The sequence below is a fragment of the Sturnira hondurensis genome, unplaced genomic scaffold (assembly GCF_014824575.4).
Source record: "Sturnira hondurensis isolate 20B ecotype Veracruz unplaced genomic scaffold, ASM1482457v3 Scaffold0014854, whole genome shotgun sequence".
In the NCBI taxonomy this organism is placed as follows: Eukaryota; Metazoa; Chordata; class Mammalia; order Chiroptera; family Phyllostomidae; genus Sturnira; species Sturnira hondurensis.
In genome coordinates this window covers 9,284,345-9,304,632 of record NW_028087485.1, presented here as the reverse complement: position 1 = coordinate 9,304,632, position 20,288 = coordinate 9,284,345, and the positions used below count along the sequence as shown (strand labels likewise).

The following is a 20,288-nucleotide window of genomic DNA, read 5'->3' as shown; positions in this document are numbered from 1 at the left end:
TGAGAGGAGGGTCCTCAGCTGAAGGAACCCCCTGCCCCCACCAGTCCCTAACACCACTTTCATGATAGGTGCCTTTACATATGACAAATTCCCAAACTGTCTCCTTCTCACGTTCTAGGTGACACAGCAATTATTTCTATTCCCCGCCTCCCCACCCCAGGCCAAATGTTACCAACAGTTCCATTTTTTGAATAGTTATGTCCACGCAACTTGTCGTGGTAGTTTGCATAGGGTCTGACTGATTTCAGTGTATTTAAAAATACCCTTGAAATTTAAAAATAGCACAGAGTTCCCCGTTCCCTCTGGCACCCTAGGGTGCCTTGGTGTGCAGCGTGGGAACTGTGGGCACAGGACACAGACACGAATGGGCTAAGAGGTACAGACTCGGCGGAGCCCTCGTTTGCCCTCGAACCCTTCCTTCTGACTCAACGCATCACGCTCTCCTCAGCCCCATTCTGATTCCAGAGACTGGCTCTTTCTAACAACGTGCACAGACTCACTGCTCCCCGGTCAGAGGCTTCTCTTAGTCTACCCCATCTAGTGTTTAGGGTGCAAGGTCATGATCCAACATCCTCAGTCAGGACTCTGCAGAGTAGCAGAGGCAGAAGAAATGAAGATGAACCAGATGTCTTCGGGGTTTGGTGGGATGCTAGTCAATTAGAGGCGCTGAAAATCAGAACGCTTAATTTGCCCTTGGAAATATGCCAGCCAAGTAAATAAGGAGGCTCACATGAGTACATTTACTAGTCATGATATCGCAAGGAGAAGGCACATTCCTCAAAAAAAAAAAAAAAAAAAAAGATGCGGCTGTTAACTTATACCCAGGCAGTTGCAATGTATGTGGAAATAGAGTGAATAAATTTGAGCTTTCGGTGAACTACTGTGTTTATTAAAAGACCTGAAGTAAGAACCTTCTGACTTAACAATGCTCTTTACCTGGAATGTCCTAAGCCAACCCTCACAGAGAAAACATGTGAAACCTCTGTCCCCCCCCCCCCCCCCTAGGCCTCTCCTCTGGGGACTGAGCTGGGTCTCTGATGGAGGGGTAGGGCTCTGTGCCTTCTACCGCAGCCCCTGGGCCACTGCCTGGCATATGGCACACGCAGGAACGTCCTCATGCTCTGGGCAGAAAGGACGTCTTCTCTAGAAACCATTAGACACCTCCATTTGGGCATTTTTTAAAGCAGACACTGGGAACAGGCGGCTGAAGTGGGCGAGCACTGACCTGAGGAGCCAGTGCTGATTCCAGGGTGCAGAGTCGGGGAGCAGGACGCCATGTTGTTGGGGACTCCAAAGACTGCAGGGGAAGAGGAAGGCTGGTGAGAGGGACGTCCGGTCCAGGTCAGGGGGGCCACAGGTGCTCCGGAAGAAACACCAGGATTGCATTTTTGTATTTTGTTAAATTCGTTGTTGGGAAAATCTTAGGTTCTCTCTGTGGTGCCTTTGACTGTAGCCAAGGGATGGCCATGGGCTGGTCAGGTCTCGCGTGGACACTGGCTCTGGCCAAAGCCTTCCTTATGAGTGACCATTTTATGGAAAAGAAACTTGAAACCCAGAGAAGTTAAATAACTTGCTCAAGATCACAGCTAATTTACATGAAGTAAAAGTAGGTTCCTTGCATCTATTTTCATGTTCTTTCCCATTCTTTTTCTCCTGATGCACTTGTATTGGGGGAGGGGGGGACCACCAAAAGGAACACCTTAGTGATTGAACTGAACTGAAGTTCCAGTGGAAACACCTTGCGATGTGTGGCCACAGAAAGCCTCCCTGGGAAGCCGTGGGGACGGCGTGTGCCAGCAGGTCACTCGGCTCGGGGGAGAGAGTGGTGGGCTCCGAGGTGGGAGGGTGCGCGCTGTGTGTCACATACCCGATCCTGTGGAATAGGCGTTGGTGTTGAGGAGGGACGAGCTGTGGGCTGTCATATTGTTGTGATAGGTCCCCATGGAGGACCCCGCCGGTAAGGTGGAGGACCACATGTGGGGGGGAAGGTTGGCGTCCAGGATGGTTGTGTCGTAGGTGCCAGACACTGGAAACAGACAGACACACCCCCCCCCAGTGAGAGACAAAGCAGCACTGTGTGCTGGGGCGACCCAGTTGGCTAGGTTTGCTGGGACTTTCCTGGTTTAGCCCCGAAGGTCCCGTATCCAGGCAACATCCGGGCCAAACCAGGGCCCTTCGCCACCCCACGTCTATCTGGAACCTCAGAGCTGGTACAAACTTGATCTCTTGGTTTAGAAATTCTTGTTGGCTCTTGATGAAATCTAAAGTAGGTACTTTTGCTATGGGGTCACACATTTCTCCTTCTAAGCCCCCCCCCCCCCGCCGCCCACCTCCTGGGATGCTGTCCCTACCAGGGCTCTCACTCTCTATCTGTTCTTGTCTCCATCTTCAAAGATACAAGGGGGCAGCGAATGAGACCGCGCAGCCAATGAGGCCCCACAGCGAATGCCAGCAGTAAAATCCCAGGCACACAGCTGGCACCGATAGGGAGACATCACTTCCAGGGCCACACCACACAGGTGGCAGCCTTCTCTGCCCCTGCTCTCCTTGCCAATGAGACCCGAGGGGCACTCTGCCCCCAAGGGAAGGTTTCGGTGCTTCTTCAAATCTGAGGCCAATTCTGCCTACTCCTTATACAAGATGGGGCTAGCCACACGGGTTCATAATGTGCCCTGAGGTTATGGTTTTGTCTTCAAAAACCAAAGGAAGATCATAATCTCAGGGTCTGTTTGCAGTAGCAAACGACAGGAAAGCTTCTCTCCTCGCCTCCCCCCAAGAATCTTCTTATTCCTCTTTGTGCCTCCCACCGAGCCCTCCTTACAGCTGGTAGGCACATGATGGATGAGCTTTGAACACTCCTCTGACCTCACTGCGATCTCTGGGTTGTCTGACTCCCTCCAGAGGCCCTCACCTCCACGAGGGCAGTGGCCGTGTCTGCCTTGTTCATTGCCTTTCCTCAGTGCCTGGTGCTTGGCATGGAGGAGGCCCATAACAACATTCGCTGAATGAATGAGTGAAAACACGACAAGTCTTCCCAACAGTCATCACTTGGGGAACCTGGCCAGCACATTCCCCGGAGAGGTCAAGAACCTCCGGGAGAGACTCTAGGGTGTAGAGCCCGATGCCAGCCTGCACATGGGATGGCCGACCGGCGGGCGTAAGCAGGGCACAGCCCACATTTTCGTGCTGCATAACGGGCAGCGTTCCGCCACAGCCGGGAGGGCCTGCCAGGGTGCAGCTGAGTTCCTGGGCCAGGACAGAGCTGCCACCTTACTCCCTTCCCTCGATGGCAGCCCTGGGCTTACCTGAATGGGAGCTCGCTGTCACGGTTTTGGTCTCCACAGTGCCTTTCTTAGGGATGGGGAGTGTGCTGGAGGCATTCCGGGTGGGGCTCACGCTTGCCGATCGGCTCCCCTTGAGCAAACGTTTAACTTCATCCAGTTCTGTCCCTGTAAAAGAATCCTCACATTTTTCATCGGGCCCAGGACTTTTTCCAGAGTCCAAGTGCGGTGGGAGTTTCACTTCCGGCCTTCTGAATGTGAGGGGCGGGGGGTGGCATCTGCTTCACACACTGGGACAGTTTTGGTTAGCCTTATGACTTCCACATCTTGTCAATGTATAGCACTTAGTAACCTGGCACTTTGTAACACTAATGGCCTCATAAATCTAGTGTCTCTACAAGGAGGTCAAAGTCATCGGTAGACATTTTATAATTATACCTCATCAGACACCCCAGGGATGACTCTGTGACTGGAAGACACTGTCATCCTGGATCAAGGGAAATCTACACCCAGGGCAGTGAGAGGACCAGGCCCCTTGAAACAAATGGTTCAATCATGATCTCAACCCCTGCACGGGACACCTCGGGTGTTGGGTCCCTGACCTCGTATGCTCTGTCGCGTCAGAGGAATCTGTGGCCCACTCCTAAACAGTATGCTGCTTTGTGTGAGTTAATTTCAAGTCTGTCTGGCCGATACTATTTGTAACGAGGTGACATAGAGGAGCAGACTCCCTGTGCCTCCCACCTGGCAAACAGGACAGGAGGGAGGGAGGGAGGGAGGGAAGCATGGTGCAAGGGCAACGCATAAGAGGAGACCAAGAGATTCACAGCCGATTAGTGCTGAGGACTGCCCGGGACCCCTTTCCCTGAGATCCCCATTCTTTGGACTGAGCAACCCTAAGCCTGGAAGTGCTCAAGGGAGACAGCATCCTTGGCCTGGGGTGAGACCCCACGATCCCAGGCACTGAGCGAGCTCTTTGGGCCAGTGCCGTCTCTGATTCCTGAGCCACCCACCCAGCTCTTTCTCCTCCTACTCTTTGTCCTTGGCTTCCTTCCTAGCAGTTGGGCTCATTTCAAAATGTCATGTAACCTTCAACAAGAACAACAGAAGTCTAACACAGTCAGCAGACCGAGGCCGGGGAATCCCTGACATTTGAGGTCGAGTTAAAACTCTCTCACTCTACTTCTGACCTTTCCTAATCTTAACGATCCCATTAGGTCTCCACCTACTGCTTTTCCTTTAGCCACATGTAGCGTTTCTCCAGGGTCTCAGCATGGGTTCCTCATACGTCTCTGCTGGCTCATCCCATGGAGCCTGACTGACCCGCCCTTCAGACACCAACCCAGGAAGGCTTCCCAGGACCCTGGCTCCCTCCGCTCCCTGAGCTGTTATGGTTGGTTGTTGACTCTGTCCCCCTTAAGTCTGTGAATGAGGAAATAGAAGGGATGGTGACTTCCTCAGCTCCTCATCCCCTCACCCAGCCCAGGGTGCCTCTCACCAAAGGCCCTTAGAGACATTTACTGATTGGCTGACTGCATGCACACACACAGAGCCCCGGGTTCCCGGATCCTTTCTTTTCAGCAAGACAGTGACCACTTACATCGGGTAGATGGGGATGCACTCTGCAGTCGCACTCGGATTTCACTCTCTGCACAAGGGGAGACACGGAGAAGGCTGTGAGCGAAGGAACTCGGGTCACAGTGCCTGACACTGAGCTCTAAGATCTCTGTTTCCTGGGAGCGGGAAACCTAGGTGTACGCAGGATGAGTCCTGCTCAAAAGCAGATGTCCTCTCCCTGCACCCTAACCTGCCCACTGCACACCCCCAGCCGCCTGGAGATGTCCTGATGCAAACCCCAGGCCAGACAGGGGGCTCCATCACAATCGCCGATGGCAGGCCCCTTTCCAATCACTCATTTCCTAATTGCCAGGACCGGGCTGCTTCCTGCCTCCAGGGTTTCTCAGGTAGTAGTGAGAGAATTCTAAAACCTGTAGTGTTTCCTTAGCCATTTTGGCCTCTTCAGAAATCAGGAGGGCAGAGTGTAGGTAGTTTAATGTTATTAGTTTCAGATGGAAGACTGTCATCTTTCAACCATCAGCCTAAAGCTGCGGGTGGCTTGTATGTTCCTAACTTTCAAGTCACTGGGGCAGTAAGGCCCATAGGAAGTCTAGGCTGGTCACGGAGAACTCCTTGGGCCTGGGAAGTATTTTGCCTTTTGCACGGGCCCGACACCTGCTCCTCATCAGATCCATCAAGGGCAGCTTTCCCTGGGACCACGTTTGTCTCCTACAGGCTTACCCATCAGCAGACATGGAGAGTGCAAAACTGTCACAGAGCCCTTTGTCCCCTGGAATAACTGGAAAGAGCAGAGCTTTTGCTCAGTTTGGATGCACAAAGGCAACCATAGCTCATCTTGTCAGAGTCAACCAGGAGATTAGAAGTGAGTCAAGATGGAGCGCCAGCATCGTCAGACAACCCACAGCGGAACCAACCACTGCCTGGACGGTTACCACGCATCCTCGTTTCTGCCTCATGTGTTTGTTAGACTGCCCTCAAATCTACCCTTCCCATCTTGGTAGAGCCAGCAGAAGATTCCCAGGAGGCTGTGGGCTCCTCGAGGGCAGAACTTTGCCTTATTTATTCATCTGCATTCATTCCCATTTCCTGGCTCAAGGTTGGACACACATTAGATGCTCAGAAAATACTTGTTGAAGGAACTGAATCAAACCCACAGATAGAGCTCACCTCGTGTTTGGCTTCGTCCTCTGGTTGAAGAGGATGCTGAGAAACAAAGAAAAGTTATCTTGAGCACATATAAGAGGTGGCCTGCTAAATATTTTTGAGATGGGGGTAGATCTATTTGGGTGGGGGGAGCAGTTTGTTTTCACAGTGTATTTTTTTCAAGTGGGATTCCTTATGGCTAGCGGATACTTAATAAATGATGACCACATAGGCAAAAGGCAGAGAAAGCTTTGCAAGGCCCCAGTGCATTTAGGGTGTCCAGGTAGATAAATGAATGTTAAGTTAGCTCATGCTTAGAGTGTTAAGTTAGCTAAGGCAATCCCTTTGGGAGCATGATCCATTTGGACTGGCTGACTACACGTTCATTAAATGTATCAAAAGACAGCCAGATCTTTCCTGTAGTTTTTTTTTTGTTGTTGTTGTTATCAGAGATTGCTGTGGTTTTCCCTCTGAAAGTAAATAAATAAAACTATAACCACTGTACAGGCCATGATCATGTCATCAAGCACTCTGCAGTCGCAGAGTGCGACTCCATGATCATGCCATATGCACAGTGAGCATCTAAGAACACGGACAGAAAACTTAAGGCCAAGGGAAGATACTTGGGTTTCACTCGGCATAACACATGCCCCTTTGAAGCCCTATGGTGAAGGTCACTTGGCCTTAGGGCTTGTCTATCTAAGCCTGAGCCTCGAATGAATAGCTTGCTGTTTCAGAAGCCTCGTGAGCAAAGGCTATAATGGCAAGTTAATGTGGTTGACAGTCCCCTTAAATGTTTCAGGATGAAAAGCAAAAGAAAAACAGGTCAGCAGAGGTTAAACTCTTTTAGAAGAATCCATTTAATTCACAACGCCCCCTCCTCCCGCACCCCAGGCACTTCCCCAGGGCCTCCTTTGACTGGCTCCTTAGAAAATAAGGAAAGCACATACCTAATTCCTTCCGAGGGTACTCCGGAGAAGAGTTGCCACTGGAGCTCCCTGGAAAGAGGATAAAGCACTCAGTGTCAGAACACCTTGCTTTGTTGCATTTTCTACAAACTGAAGGCAAGATCCTCCACCAGTGAAAAGACCACAACTCTTTTTATTGCAATTCTGGCTTTATTGCAGTGGCCTGGAACTGAACCCGCAACATCTCTGAGGTCTGCCTGTACCAATGATCACTTGAAGCCAAACAGCTTTCGAGAGGGTGGTGCTGGCTCCCTCCTTTCTGAGGATGACAGGTGCTCTTCAGCAGGCTCCCCATTGAAATCCTCTTTGCCTATTGGGCGTGGCTGTGGCACTTCGGTCTGGTCCCTGATCTACTTCAGTGGGGCAAGGTTTGCACAAAGGAAGGCAGGGGCAGGGTTTGTTTCTTTTTTGTTTTTACTTCCTCAACTGCTTGCCCTGTGTAAGTGCTGGTGCAGGTGGACTGGCCCTGGTTGAGTGAATATGCTGTTTGCACTAGGGTGTCTCTGATCTTGCGAAGGCCCATCCCGAGTGTGGACCCTGTTGTCATGGAGGTACGAGTCCTCACGCAGACCTAACATCAGAAAGTGTTTTGGTGATACCACCCTCCTCACCTGGGTTTGGGGCTCCCCAAAGCTGCCTGGCTGTTCTGGGTCTTAAATCACTTACTGGGGGTACCCATCCCTAATCCTACTTCTCCAGTCACTATTGGCCCCACTTGCTGCCTGGCTAGTCTGTTTCACACTAAAACTGCCTCCTGTTCAGATCACCAGCAGCTCCCGTAACCTGCCTCCTGCCTTCTCCTGGTGACCCTGAGCCTGTTCTTGCGTTGACTTCAATGACACAGCCTATTCCTGGGCTCCCGCTCCCCTCAAAGACTCTTCTTCCTCCGTGTCCTCTGGCTCTTTTTCTCCTTCTTCCCCCAATTTATCTTGCTTTGCTCTCTCCTGCTTTTTATACTCTCTTCCTAGGCCAGCTCCTTCAGTTTTCCACCTTCTACTAATGACTCCAGATGGAGTATCTGGCCTCAATTTCTTCCCTGAGCTCAGGTCCTATGAGTCCCAATGCCCACTTGGTTCTCCCACCCAAAACCACACCAGCAGCTGTATTTAAGGACCAAATAACTGAGCTCATGCACACGGGCTTCCTGCCGTGATGGTTGGTGCCAACACGAACCCAATCACCCATGTTTCAAATCTCAGCAGAATCGCTAACTCCTTTTTCTCCCCTAAAAATAAAAAACAAATGGAGACCAGCCTTAAAAGTTCCCTGAGCAGACATAACCAGTTGAGTCATTCAAGCAAAGCTTAATTTAACTGATTTTGTAAGATAACTTGAGTTGCTTCTGGCTTATGCCTCTGAAAATCATAAGCAAAACTTAAACTGTTGCCCAAGGTTAATATGAGGTAACCACTGGCCAGTTCCCTATCACTGAAGAAAAGTCTAATAATATAACCAGTCACCATGAAGAATACCTGAGCTGCTATGTAACAATATATTCTGGAACCTCATTCTGTGTTTTGGTTTTTTTTTGCGTTCTCCTAGTCTGCAAACTGTCTTTGTGGTGCACACACAATAAACTTGGACTAGTTACTGTTTTAGTGATTCATTGGTTTTAGTTCTGAACATTTAATCAATCATCAAACATTTAATCCATCATCAAACCTGCCAATTCCCCCTCTGCAATCCCTCTTCCCTCCAACTCCTCCAGCCCTCTCCCACTGCCACCATCCTCGCCCCAGCCAAGTTCTCCCTTCCTGGACAACGGAGCACAGTCTAACTGGTCATCACCTCCAACCTCTTCCTGCACATGGCTGCCCAGAGTGCTAGTCCTGGACCTCAAATATGATCGACTCTTTTGGTCAAAAATCGCTGTGGCTTCTCACTATATGCCGGATCAAGTCCAAACATCTCAGCCTAGCACTGATGTCGAGTCCCTCAAGCCCTCTTACCTAAGCACCACTGCTGCCTGGTACTTAGGCCCCGCCTCTCCTGCCTGTTTTTGCTGTGCTGCTACCCCCACAGCCTGGAGCGCCCCACCTCTCCACCCCTGGGTATCAAAATCTTACACACCGTGAAGGCCCAGCTCAGAGGACACCTCCCCCTGGACTCTTCCCTGGAGACTCAGCCAGAGATGATAACCCCCTTAGATTTTGCAGGACAGTTTTATCTGTTGTTTTAGCTTCTCTATTTCGACTGCAGGCTCCCTGAAGGCACGCTCCCTGTCTGATTCATTCAGGCGTCCGTGAAGGCATTCTGTGTGGTGTCAAACACATCCAATACCCACACGAGAAAGTGGCTACGTGAGTGAATGAAGGAAGGGCTGGGCAGCTCATCTCAATCGCCAAGTAATGGGAGTCCTTACAAGACACAAAGGAAGAGCAGAGAGAAGTGTGAGGGGGCAAAGTCTGTGGGACTGATACCTTCGTATGTTCCATGGCGGGTGATGCGAGTTTTCCTTTCGAAGGTTGAGCCTGGTGAGTTGGGCAGAGTGGAGGCAGGGGAATGAGCCCTCCTGTAACTGGAGGTGGTGGCATTGCCCCGGGTGCTTCCAGCTGCAAGTGGAGAGAAACGTCAGTCCTCACAGCCCTGGAGCACATTGCTATCTCTTATGTTAACTGAGTACACCAGGCCGCTTGTAATGAAAGGGGGCCTATGGAGGGTCCCGAGGGGGTCAGCACGGAAAGGGTTCACCTGAGCATTTCCTTGGCTGCTCAGGCATGGCTGTGGCATTACTGTTCCCGCCCTTCCTCCCCAGGCTGACCACTGGAAGGCAGGGGTCCTTGATGCCCTGATCTGCCGTGAACGGAGGGACTCCAGTAGGATTGTTCTCAAGGACCTGGCTTTTAATGGGAGCGCGCTGCTGGAGAGACTAGAGCAGAATCCAGTGTGAAGGTTCCTCAACAGATGAGGACAGGCGCTTCTCTTGGTCAACCTGACTATTGGCCAGGCTTGGTTCTTCTTCTTTTCTTTTTTACATGACTTCATGGGTTATGTGTGTGCTTGTGTTTCCCCCTTGCCTTGCTTTGTTTTATTTCAGTGTGCAAGCTAACATCAAAGAGCGTTTCATGGGGAACAATGGCCCTGTGTTGGATGCTTGCCCAGTGGAAACTCGCGCAGTGTGGGATCAGATTCCCTGCACACAGTGAGCCAACCCTTCAGTTTCTTCAGTTATTGTTCACTGAAATCGTAAACCCTGCGATGTGCACACCCTTCTCTAAAAGAGATAGCTTAACAGGAGTGTTTCAGTGGGAAAGGAGGCACCTCCTCACGAAGCCCTCCTTAATTAATTATGGTACTTATATTAGGGAACCAGGGAAAACTGATCCCACTTTAAGTCGGTATCGAATGCAGGTGATTGGAAGGTCTCACCTTTCCTGGGTTCTGTGTCATTTACATGGCCCTTTGGGTCATGTGGACGGATGACAGCTTTGTCCCTCTCCTTGCTGGACTCTCTGTCCCCCTGTCTGCTGGTCCCCAGACCTTCCCACCTGCAGGCACTTACTGGAGTTCAAGTAGCCGCTACTGCCATGGGTCAGGCTCTGCTTCTCCAGCCTGCTGCTCCCTCCACCGAGAGAGCCCGTTTTAGCATAGCCATTGCTGGTCCCCCCTTCTGCGGAAACAAAGAGGAGGTGACAACTTATGGGGGGAGTCAGTCCAGAGGGCCCCCTCACCCCTTGCCCCAGGAAGCCTTCCCTGGCTTCTCAACCACGATCCCCTTGGTGGGGCTCCCTTTCCCTTCCACGGAGCAAGCTGCCAGGCTCCCATTTTGTTTGCTTCTGTTACGAATGTCTACAGCAACTCTCCCACCAATTTAAAAGGAACATCTTCTGGGGGAAGTATAGCAGGTTGTTTATTGGGAAATTTTAAGTATTAAAAAAGGTGATGAGTAATGAAAAGCTCCCTGAGCCCGGGGCCTGGGTTGGGCTGGCTGTTTTCAAAGGCCTGGTCGGTGCCCCAGCTCTGGCAGCTCCTACAAGTTTTGGAGAAATGAGTGACAGCTCTGTGCCGCTGGTGTTCTGTCTGGCAGCCTATCATGCTCCAGCCTTAGGTGCTGATGGGTGGGATTTCCACACCCCCCTCTGTGTGCTGGGCTTCATGGGAGGGGCAGGACCTACTTCAGGGCTCAGATCTCCGTTATCGAATCCACTAAACACAAGGACCTCTTGAGGGAAAAGTGGACTCAAACAGAAGCCTCCTTCCCTGGTGGTCCCCTGCTCCCATCCCATGCTCAGGTTGCATGAGAAGATCAACATTTTAGTGTCCAGATCAGGCAAATCTATAGAGACTGAAAGTAGATTTGAGGCTCTCAGGGGCTGGGGCAGAGGGGAGACTGGGGAGTGACTACTTGTTTTCAAATTCGATTTGTTGTGAAGGCTTCACAACTCTGCAAATAAACTAACAACCATTGAATTACACACATCAAACCGGTAGGTTTTATGGTATATAAATTGATGTCATCTTCACTGTCAAGAAGAAAGAGATTTCAGATATTTTAGGTTTGTTCTACTGGAGCGTAGGGGCCCCGGGAAAGGTTGCATGCAGTGTCCTTCACACATGACTCCCTGAGAAGAAAGCTCTCGAGATTGTCACTTACTTGGCGGTAAGGATGTAAGTCTTGTAGTTACTGTTTCGGTGACAACTAAAAAAAGACAAGGAAAAGATGAGATCTCATGTAATGCACTGAAAGTCCTGTATCTTGGCAAAGTCTCATATCTGTCATAGGCGCAGTAAATTAGCTTCGACGGAGATTTTTGTATACTGTGCAGTCAGGTGTGTGATCTGCCTCACAGCACATGGGAATATGTGCGATAACAGTGGGGTTCAATGGGCCTAGAAAATAAGTTTATATCCCTTTGGAACCCAAAGGAGGCAGCTACCAGATTGAAAAATAAGTTGTCTTGGCGTCAACGTCACTCCCTTAACAACTAGATCCAATCCAGGCCAGGATTTGCCTCTGAAGAAGGACCAGGACCCGCAGTCATTCTCAAGTGCCTCATGTCACACTCTCCCTCTGCACCGCCCCTTCCAAACAGTCACCCAGTTCAGCTGGGGCCAGGGCATCATCCTGGCTGGTTTCACTGTGAAGTGGATAATTACCTTGACTTTTTAAAATGAATCTGGGAGTGTTTCAAGGGGATCATAATTCATTCTAAAATCTGCAGGGCCATTTCTGAGCGTGAGGAGTTATAGGAAGGAACAGGGTGGGAAGTCACACTTGGTGTTTGGTGAAATCGGGGATAGATGAACATCAAAGACAGACTTGAAGGAACAGTCCCTTTGCCTCCTGAACCCGAGTTTCTCAAGACTCCAAGGGATGGTGAGTCTATGGTGGTCACAGAAGCCAATGGAGCTGCTGCTGTTGTTATTTTTAAACAACAGAAGAAAAATCATGCCTTCCTGAGTCACCCTCTCCCCTGTGGCTACATGGGAAAGGGCATAGAGTCCCCAAACCATAGTGGGGCCAATTTTGTACTCTGACCCTGACCATGACCTCACCACTACCTACCTCTGTGATGGACCTAAAGGAACACCCATCTAGCTTTCCATGTGTGTGTCATGCACAGTGTGTGCCATGCACAGTGTGTGCAAGCCCATGCCTGTGTGTGTGGTGTGCATGTGGCTATGGGAGGGGGTGAAGGGGAAAAGATGGAAGATGGGGAGGGATCTTTCCGTGCCACTCAAAGCTGTGCTGCTCGCAACTGCTGAGCCCGTGCCAGTCCCACTGGCAGTCCCTTGCCCTTCCTGTCTTCACGCCACATTTCCCCAACGAGCTTGGATGTGCTGCAGGAGCACAGGTGAGGAATACAGCAGAATCAGCACAGCACGCACAAAGGGAGGTGGTTTTTCAGACTGCAGTGGTAGTTTGATTCGAATAACAGCTTTGAGCTTTCACTAAACTCTCAGTGTGCGGACCTTTGGGATTCTTCGACACATAGGAGAAATTATTACTTAACCTAAAGTTCTAAGTCTGTGGAGCCAGAATTTTTTTGTTGAAGGTGTATGAAAGTCCCAGGATGAGTGAGAGTTAGAGCTGTTAAGAGGACAGTTCAAATGTCTTCGAAGTTATTTAGGCAGTTCCATGAAAGAAATGTGTCTATTTTCAATGTTCAGTGTAGATCGCAACTGCGACACTATCGTTATTCCAACTTTGTCCCTTCAATAACAGGGGTATTAATTTTTTGGTTTGCTGTTGCACTATATACCTAAAGAAGGAAATGGTTAAGTACATGATAGAAAATTTGTTCAAGAGAATGTTATACCAACCATTAAAAATGCTGGTTATAAAAACTATATATCTAAGTGGCAGTTTTCATCTTTTTAAGTATTTTATTGTTTATGCTATTGTGGCAGTTTTCACCTTTGAAGAAAAAGCACAATACATTTTGATTATGAGTATATTAAAATAAAAGTCAACAGAAGTCACCCTATGGGAAGGAATAAAGTCTTTTTAGGAATACCTTTAAAATGATACAGTCCTTTAAAAAGCAAGACCCCCCCAAAAAAACCCCAAAAACAAAAAAATTAAGAAACAGAAAAAATGATACAGTAGTTATGGTGGAATTAGGGACAAATTATTTACTCTTTCCATATCTTTATTACTTTGATAATGACATATATATCATGTTCTTACTTCTTTCGGTGACTTCAGTGCCTTCTCGTTTGTTTTTCTTGGTCACATCCATACCATAGCCACCTGTGGAAACAGCCGGAAACCATAAACAACTATGCTTCTTGCCTTCACTTTTCAAAAGCCTAGATTCCTACTATTCAAGCTGAGAACCTGAAACTTGATTCCTGGAATTCAAAGCACAATTCTTTCATGTGCATATTCTTTATGAGTCACCCTACCACTTGTATTAGTTAAAATAGAGAATAATGTCATAGTTCCAATTTAGATTCTATTCCTTGTACTGAGATCTTATTTTTCAGGATCTATGTGAGCAGGCTCCCTGCCCTCTGCTGGGCATTGAAGGGCTCACATAGAAGAGGTGCTGCCCTAACCTTGACCATAAAACCTCCATTCTTTGCCAAAGTAACAAATGGCTGAAGGATGTCAAAGCACTTGGTGCTTTCAGCTAACAAATTTTGATGTACCCCAGGACGTTCAGTCTTCTGGATGGAGCTCTTTGAATATACGCCACTTATGCTGTATTATTTAGAGTTCAGGCATGAGAGTGGTGTTTAGTGGGTTGAAATCAGGATAAAAATCATTACAGTGGTCATGCTTGTATGGAACTTTACCTTTTTAACAATACAAACCTTTCTTTTCATAGCAAACCAGCCCTAGAGTGCTCCTTTGCAGACATAAATGGAAAAAATAGATGAAGAAAATATGTGTAAAATCTATTGAAATATGTAGGAAACACATATTCATAGATGCTAGCTGTGTCCTCCCCTCATGCTTAACTGTGCTTCTGGGAAGGAAAGTCATTGAGATCTTGTCCACTGTGTCCTGGAGTGTGGACGGGGTGAGGCAGGGCTGACACCACAGGGTGGCTACAGATGGGCGCCAGGCCCAAACACACAGGATTATACAGCCCAACTGGGCTCTTTTGACTATAGGCGCCTGTCTCAGGTTCTGGAAGGACTTGAAATCTGATTTTCTTTTTAGTCCTCTTCCTCCCACTGCCCCGCCCCCCAACCTTCCCTTCCTCTGAGGTTATTTTTGGGATGAAGTTCAAATTGGGTTCTAGAACTCTGGGGCAAGCTACTTCTGCTCAGGACAACCCATAGTTGAAAATCTCTTCTTTCAAGCTTTTTTTCTTGCCTGGAAAAAGTATGGGTGAGTATGGGGAAAACCATAGTCATCATACTTTCAGGTGTCCAAAAAAGTAAAATCAGGAGGAAAAATGGACACAATCCAACCTGGATTACCTTCTTTGAATGCAGTTATAAAATAAATACAATTTTTTAAAGTTTCTTTTTTTTTAATGGAGAAAGGGGATCCCAAAGGCAACAGTGTTGAGGGCCCATGAAAGTCATAATATAGTCAGTCCCGAGTAACTTCCCTGCTTGAAAAGCAAGACTACATAAGACCAGCTGGTCAAATACCCAGTAGAATTAACCAAAGCTGGCACGGTTAGCTTCAGAGCCTGGTTGAACGTGCCAACTTCCTGGTTGTTGAAGTTTTTTTAACCCAGCTCTAGGCAAGGAATGAGGCGTCGTGGAAAAACTCTTAGGTGGATCTCAGAAACCACAGAAGGCCTTTTTGCAGGCATGTGTTTCAAAGCCAAGAGGAGAGCTCCGTAAACAGTTTAATAAGGGAGTCCAGCCTCACTGGAAGGCTAAATGTGGCCTGGGTCGGTCTGTGTTCCAGCAACAACCTGCATGGTTGATGCCGTGCCAGCCTACACACAACCGGACACCCTCTTTGAAATTTTTTGTTGAAGCATTAATTGCCTTGGTACCTCTGAAGTCCCTCCCCATTCTTTTTTAATTGGTCATTAACTGTGAACTAGGAGGCATCTTAGAGAGTAAACATTCAAATGCACCTGGTTGCCTGTAGGTGCGCCTAGGATGGCACCTGAATGGACATAAAATAGTATCCTGACAGGAACTGNAATAAGGGAGTCCAGCCTCACTGGAAGGCTAAATGTGGCCTGGGACGGTCTGTGTTCCAGCAACAACCTGCATGGTTGATGCCGTGCCAGCCTACACTCAACCGGACACCCTCTTTGAAATTTTTTGTTGAAGCATTAATTGCCTTGGTACCTCTGAAGTCCCTCCCCATTCTTTTTTAATTGGTCATTAACTGTGAACTAGGAGGCATCTTAGAGAGTAAACATTCAAATGCACCTGGTTGCCTGTAGGTGCGCCTAGGATGGCACCTGAATGGACATAAAATAGTATCCTGACAGGAACTGTTTATAACAATCCATGGAAACTTTTACTCCCCACAACTTATTGCTTATTTTGATCCTTTAATGAAAGTTGCTGCTGGCAGCTATACATTTGGGATCGGATGAGTTTATTCTACTTGTAGCCATCAAGGCAGGCTGATGACGGCTCCCTTTGGGGAGAGTCGAAGTGCCCCAGCAGCAAAACTGGCAAGTGTTTTCTTGTTCTTCTATACCCAGAAAAATAACAGACATTCCTGAACCCCTCCATCTTTTTCTTAAACCCTAATTATGGAGCCTTGAGATCTGTAACAAAAAGCCAAGCATTTCCTGCTTTCCAGAGGGCACAGAGAGACAGCTTGCTAAGAAATCAGATGCCCTTGTCCAGGGACTGGGGGCCCCTTACTGGAGGGTACCCTGGGATAGAACATGCCCTAATGGGTGTAAGTAGATAGCCCCTTGCCTCTCCCTCAACCTGAAGACCCTCAAATGTGTCTCATGACCAAGCTGGGTGCTTTCTTGGGCCTGAAAAGTACAGGATGAAGCTCTGTTGACTTTGCTGAAGTTCTCTCCCAGACTGATAGTGTGAAGAGGCAGGAATGTGTTGGGAGGTCAATTTCTTTAAACCAATATGAAAGGAAACTTTCTGTAAGTGGGTTATCAAATGGAAAATGAGGGGCGGAGGCATAAACCTAGGCTGGAATTACCCTGTGGGACCTACAGCATTCCCATAAGACTTCTTTTTAAAAACATTTTAAGTGCTGATAGTTTTAAAACGTATAACTAACATTAGGGAAAGGAAATTACATGCCCAGGCACAAGCCGGATCCTGGCTTTCCCAGCAGTGTTCAGCAGTGCGCTGTCCTCTGAAAATACTACTTAATGGAAGCACAGTCAAGTAGAATAATTTTTAACTTCTTGGGTGTTTGGGCCACTTCGCTAGCACTAAGGATGAGCAGATAAGTCAAGTTCTCAATTTCAAAAGTATGCTAATTTCCATCCATGGTTCTCAGTGGCGGCTTCGTGGTTATTTCCTAGTTAATGCTCCATTGAAGATGTTAAAAATGATCCCATGTGTCATTTTTCTGATGCAAGAAAATGCAATTCAAAATCATTTTTCTACTTTTTATGAGTTTTTCCTTTACACTTCATTGAAATGATGTGACATCCACCTAAAAGTGGCCCAATGGTGACAGGGTGTACCACACGCACCAGCGAGGATGGCGGCAGTAAACCATGGCAGAGACCTAATCTCGGTCTAACGCCTCGTTAAACACTCAGTCTCTGATACAAAGAAGGGACTAGAGAAGATAAGTGTCTTTGTATTTTCTATTTTAAAAATAAATGTCCCTATACCCTGCTAAGGCGTCGTAAGTATTTTTACAGCTTCTATTACTCCAATCTCTGCACACTTTACATTTAAAACAAAATAACAACAAAACGGCCAAAGTGCAAAAACCCCCTCCCCTCTACCAGCTATTGATTCGTGAGCACGGGAGGACCAAGCAGTTTGACAGCAAAGAAAACCAGTGCCCTGGGGTTGATCATCTCAGAAGATTTTGTCTCCACCCTGGCAATGGGCTTGCCCACCTGCAGTATTTGGCATCCTCGGTTTTTGTAGCTTGGGATGGGGGAAGCTTGAGCATCAGTTTTGTGATTTATGCCACTTGCTGGCAGCTGTGTTTGATGAAATCCTACTGCTGTTAATAACAACAAGTGAGCCAAATCACGCAGACACAAATTTCTTTTGGTCAGGTATCATCTGAGAATGAGGTCAGTTCTCAGGACCTGATCAGTTTGACTAAAATAAGGATTTTCTGTGTAAGCTGAAGTCAGAACTGTCCACTTTAGCTTTTTCCATGCTCAGAATCTCAGGAGTGCTTTGAAGGGCCTGAGGCCACGGCAGGCTCCTCCGTGCTCTGAAGGGGCTGACGCCTGCTTTCGTCTGGTTCTGACTCAGCGCTCTGAGGCTGAGCTCTGAGCGAGAGCATGCAGAGGTGGAAGGAGCAACTCTGCTTTCCAAAGGAAACTCTTCATAAACTCTCACTACATTTTGTGGGCACAATGAATCCAAGTGTTTGGCTACTGATTAACTGCTTCTCAAGAGAAGCCATGTGCCAGTGGCTTTGCGTGTAACTTAAAAAGTGAAGTGGTAATTTGTCAGTAGTTAATGTGGTACAGTGGGACGCCTAAGCTGGTAATTCTCACCCCAAAATGATTCTGTGGGGCCAAATTGGCCAGGTAAAGTGTGGACACATGCAGAATTTCTTTTCTTGTTTTATTTTTTTTCTTTCATTGTTCTACATTTGCCTCCAGAAAACTCCTGGATTAATTATATCATTCCAGATATTTCACTTTACTTTAGATCAGAAAGCAGTAATTTTAGAGCGTGCTAAACAACAGTGTTCACCCAGCCTCTTGAGCATAATCAGAAACTGCAAGCACTGAGGTCTAGGTAGCACATCAACACTTAGTGCTCAGGGGCTGCTTTTAGAAGGCCCCCCCTTACCTACACCTCACTGTGCTGTCAAGAGGAGAGAGGGACACAGAGAAAGTGGGAGCACTGAGAGGGGGAGAGAGAGAGAGGGGGGTGGCTTGGAGGGAGAGAGATGAGACATTATAAACTCTTATTATATTCTAAATGAAATACCATAACACAATTTTACCATACTGAAATTACCATTTTATAATACTGAAAATAATACATAAACTCTGGTCACTAGAGCTCAGTTTATCTTACTTAACCTTTTTCTTCTCTTTCCCATTGATGCATCTTTCCTCTTATTCCTTTAAAAGGCCTATCTATCCTAAGCAGAATGCACAAACCAGAGTAATCATTTATGATCAATTAACCACTTCACTGGAACCCTGGAAATTCAACACCTTTATCTTATTTTCTCCAACAAACATTTCAGTTCTACACGGCCAGCCCCAAATCAAAGTCTCAAAACAAGGGAGAAAGGTCAAGTTTTTCCTGTTACTTACCTCGTTAGAGATTTTGAAGGAGTAGGAAATAACTCTGAATAAATCTCCCCTCTCTCTTTCCCTGGTGTTTTCTTCTAGAGGTTTGCAGTTCCCACTTTCTTTATCCAGCCCCAGCCAAGATGTGTTAAATCTGAGTGATCTTTCAGAAATGTGCACGTCTTCTCTCCCCCTTGTTTCTTTGGGTTCTTTGCTTCCAGACAAGTCCTGACAAAGGTGTGTCATGGTTTACTGCGTTACTCCACCCTTCCAATTATCTGACACTTGCTGGATTACAAAAAAAAAAAAATCTGCCTCCAGGAATCAAACTTTATAGGAGGCAGAAATTTTCTCCTACCTGTTTAGGAGGATTAACCATTTCTGGGCCCATGGGGAATGGAACAAAGGTCATTGTAAAATAAGTCCTTTTGGGGGGAGGGGTTAAAGGTTTTATTTACTTGTTTTCAGGGGAGGGGAGTGAGAAAGAGAGGGAGAGACAACATTAATGTGTGAGAAAAACAGCAGCTGGTTGCCTCTCACACCCCCTCAACCAGGGATCTGGCCTGTGATCCAGGCATGTGCCCTGACTAGGACTCGAACCACTTGACCTTTCAGTTCATAGGTCAGCACTTAATCCACTGGGCCACCTATAGTTCTCAGGGGTGGCTTCGTGGTTATAGTCGTGGTGAGCTACACCAGCCAGGGCAGAAGTTCCCTTTTATTACTTCTTATCTTCTATTACCCTCTATAGCCAGAAAACTGCCACAACTTGGTATTCCTCTTCCTTGCTGCCATGGAATAGTCAAAATTCCAATGTGTATGTTTTGTGGTGCAGCTGGGCGTGTGGGGGCGTGTGGTCAAATGGTCTGAAGTCTAGAAAAGCTGGGATTCTGCCCTCTCTCTCCCATTCTGACCCAAGCCAGGTCATCAAATCCACCTGGGAGGAACAGTGGGCGAACTAACTTCAGAGTAAGGTCTTAATGACTGAAAATGTGGAGTAATCGTTGGGGTAGGGATTCATTTTTTAAATAAGGTAACCAGATATATTAATGCTGACTCCCAAAAGTGACCTGTTAGTGGCAGGATTTGAGGCATGTAGTCACCTAAAAAATGGAGCGAGACATTGTTGGGGAGGGTTAAGAACCTTCTTGCCCTTCAGATCAGCAACCACATGATCTCTGCATACATGCGTGAACTCCCAGGGGAGTCCAATGGTCCAGTGGTCCCATGGACTCCCCTATTACTCCAGGTGTGTCCATGGGACCATTGGACTTCCCTAGAAGGTCAATTTGCACCAGTCTAGATAATTTTTATGAAGACTTGGGAAACAACGGGCTTTCCAGGACCCCTAAAGACTAGCTGTGGGCTTCCAGTCAAGATGGCAATGTAGGCAGACATGGCCCACCTCTTCATACAATCACATCAAAATTGCAACTAAAATATGGAACAATCATCACTCAGGAAGGTCAGAAATTGAGTTGAATGGAAGTCTGATAGCTGTAGAATTGAAGAAGCCACAT

At 47.7% G+C, this 20,288-nt stretch overlaps 1 protein-coding gene across 1 annotated transcript in view; it reads right to left on the bottom strand.

The window, feature by feature from the left end:
* The window catches only part of COL17A1 (collagen type XVII alpha 1 chain), a 48,393-nt gene extending 29,409 nt beyond the window's left edge, over positions 1–18,984 (bottom strand). Inside the window, exons 1-11 of the mRNA XM_037063998.1 lie at positions 18,793–18,984; positions 13,602–13,664; positions 11,565–11,609; positions 10,473–10,580; positions 9,391–9,522; positions 6,953–7,000; positions 6,027–6,062; positions 4,882–4,929; positions 3,306–3,449; positions 1,868–2,026; positions 1,226–1,297 (exon numbers count right to left, since the gene is read on the bottom strand). Of these exons, the coding sequence (XP_036919893.1) occupies positions 1,226–1,297; positions 1,868–2,026; positions 3,306–3,449; positions 4,882–4,929; positions 6,027–6,062; positions 6,953–7,000; positions 9,391–9,522; positions 10,473–10,580; positions 11,565–11,609; positions 13,602–13,653 (844 nt within the window). The 5' untranslated portion in view covers positions 13,654–13,664; positions 18,793–18,984. The remainder of the gene's footprint in view (positions 1–1,225; positions 1,298–1,867; positions 2,027–3,305; positions 3,450–4,881; positions 4,930–6,026; positions 6,063–6,952; positions 7,001–9,390; positions 9,523–10,472; positions 10,581–11,564; positions 11,610–13,601; positions 13,665–18,792) is intronic.
* Between the last annotated feature and the right edge of the window lie 1,304 nt (positions 18,985–20,288).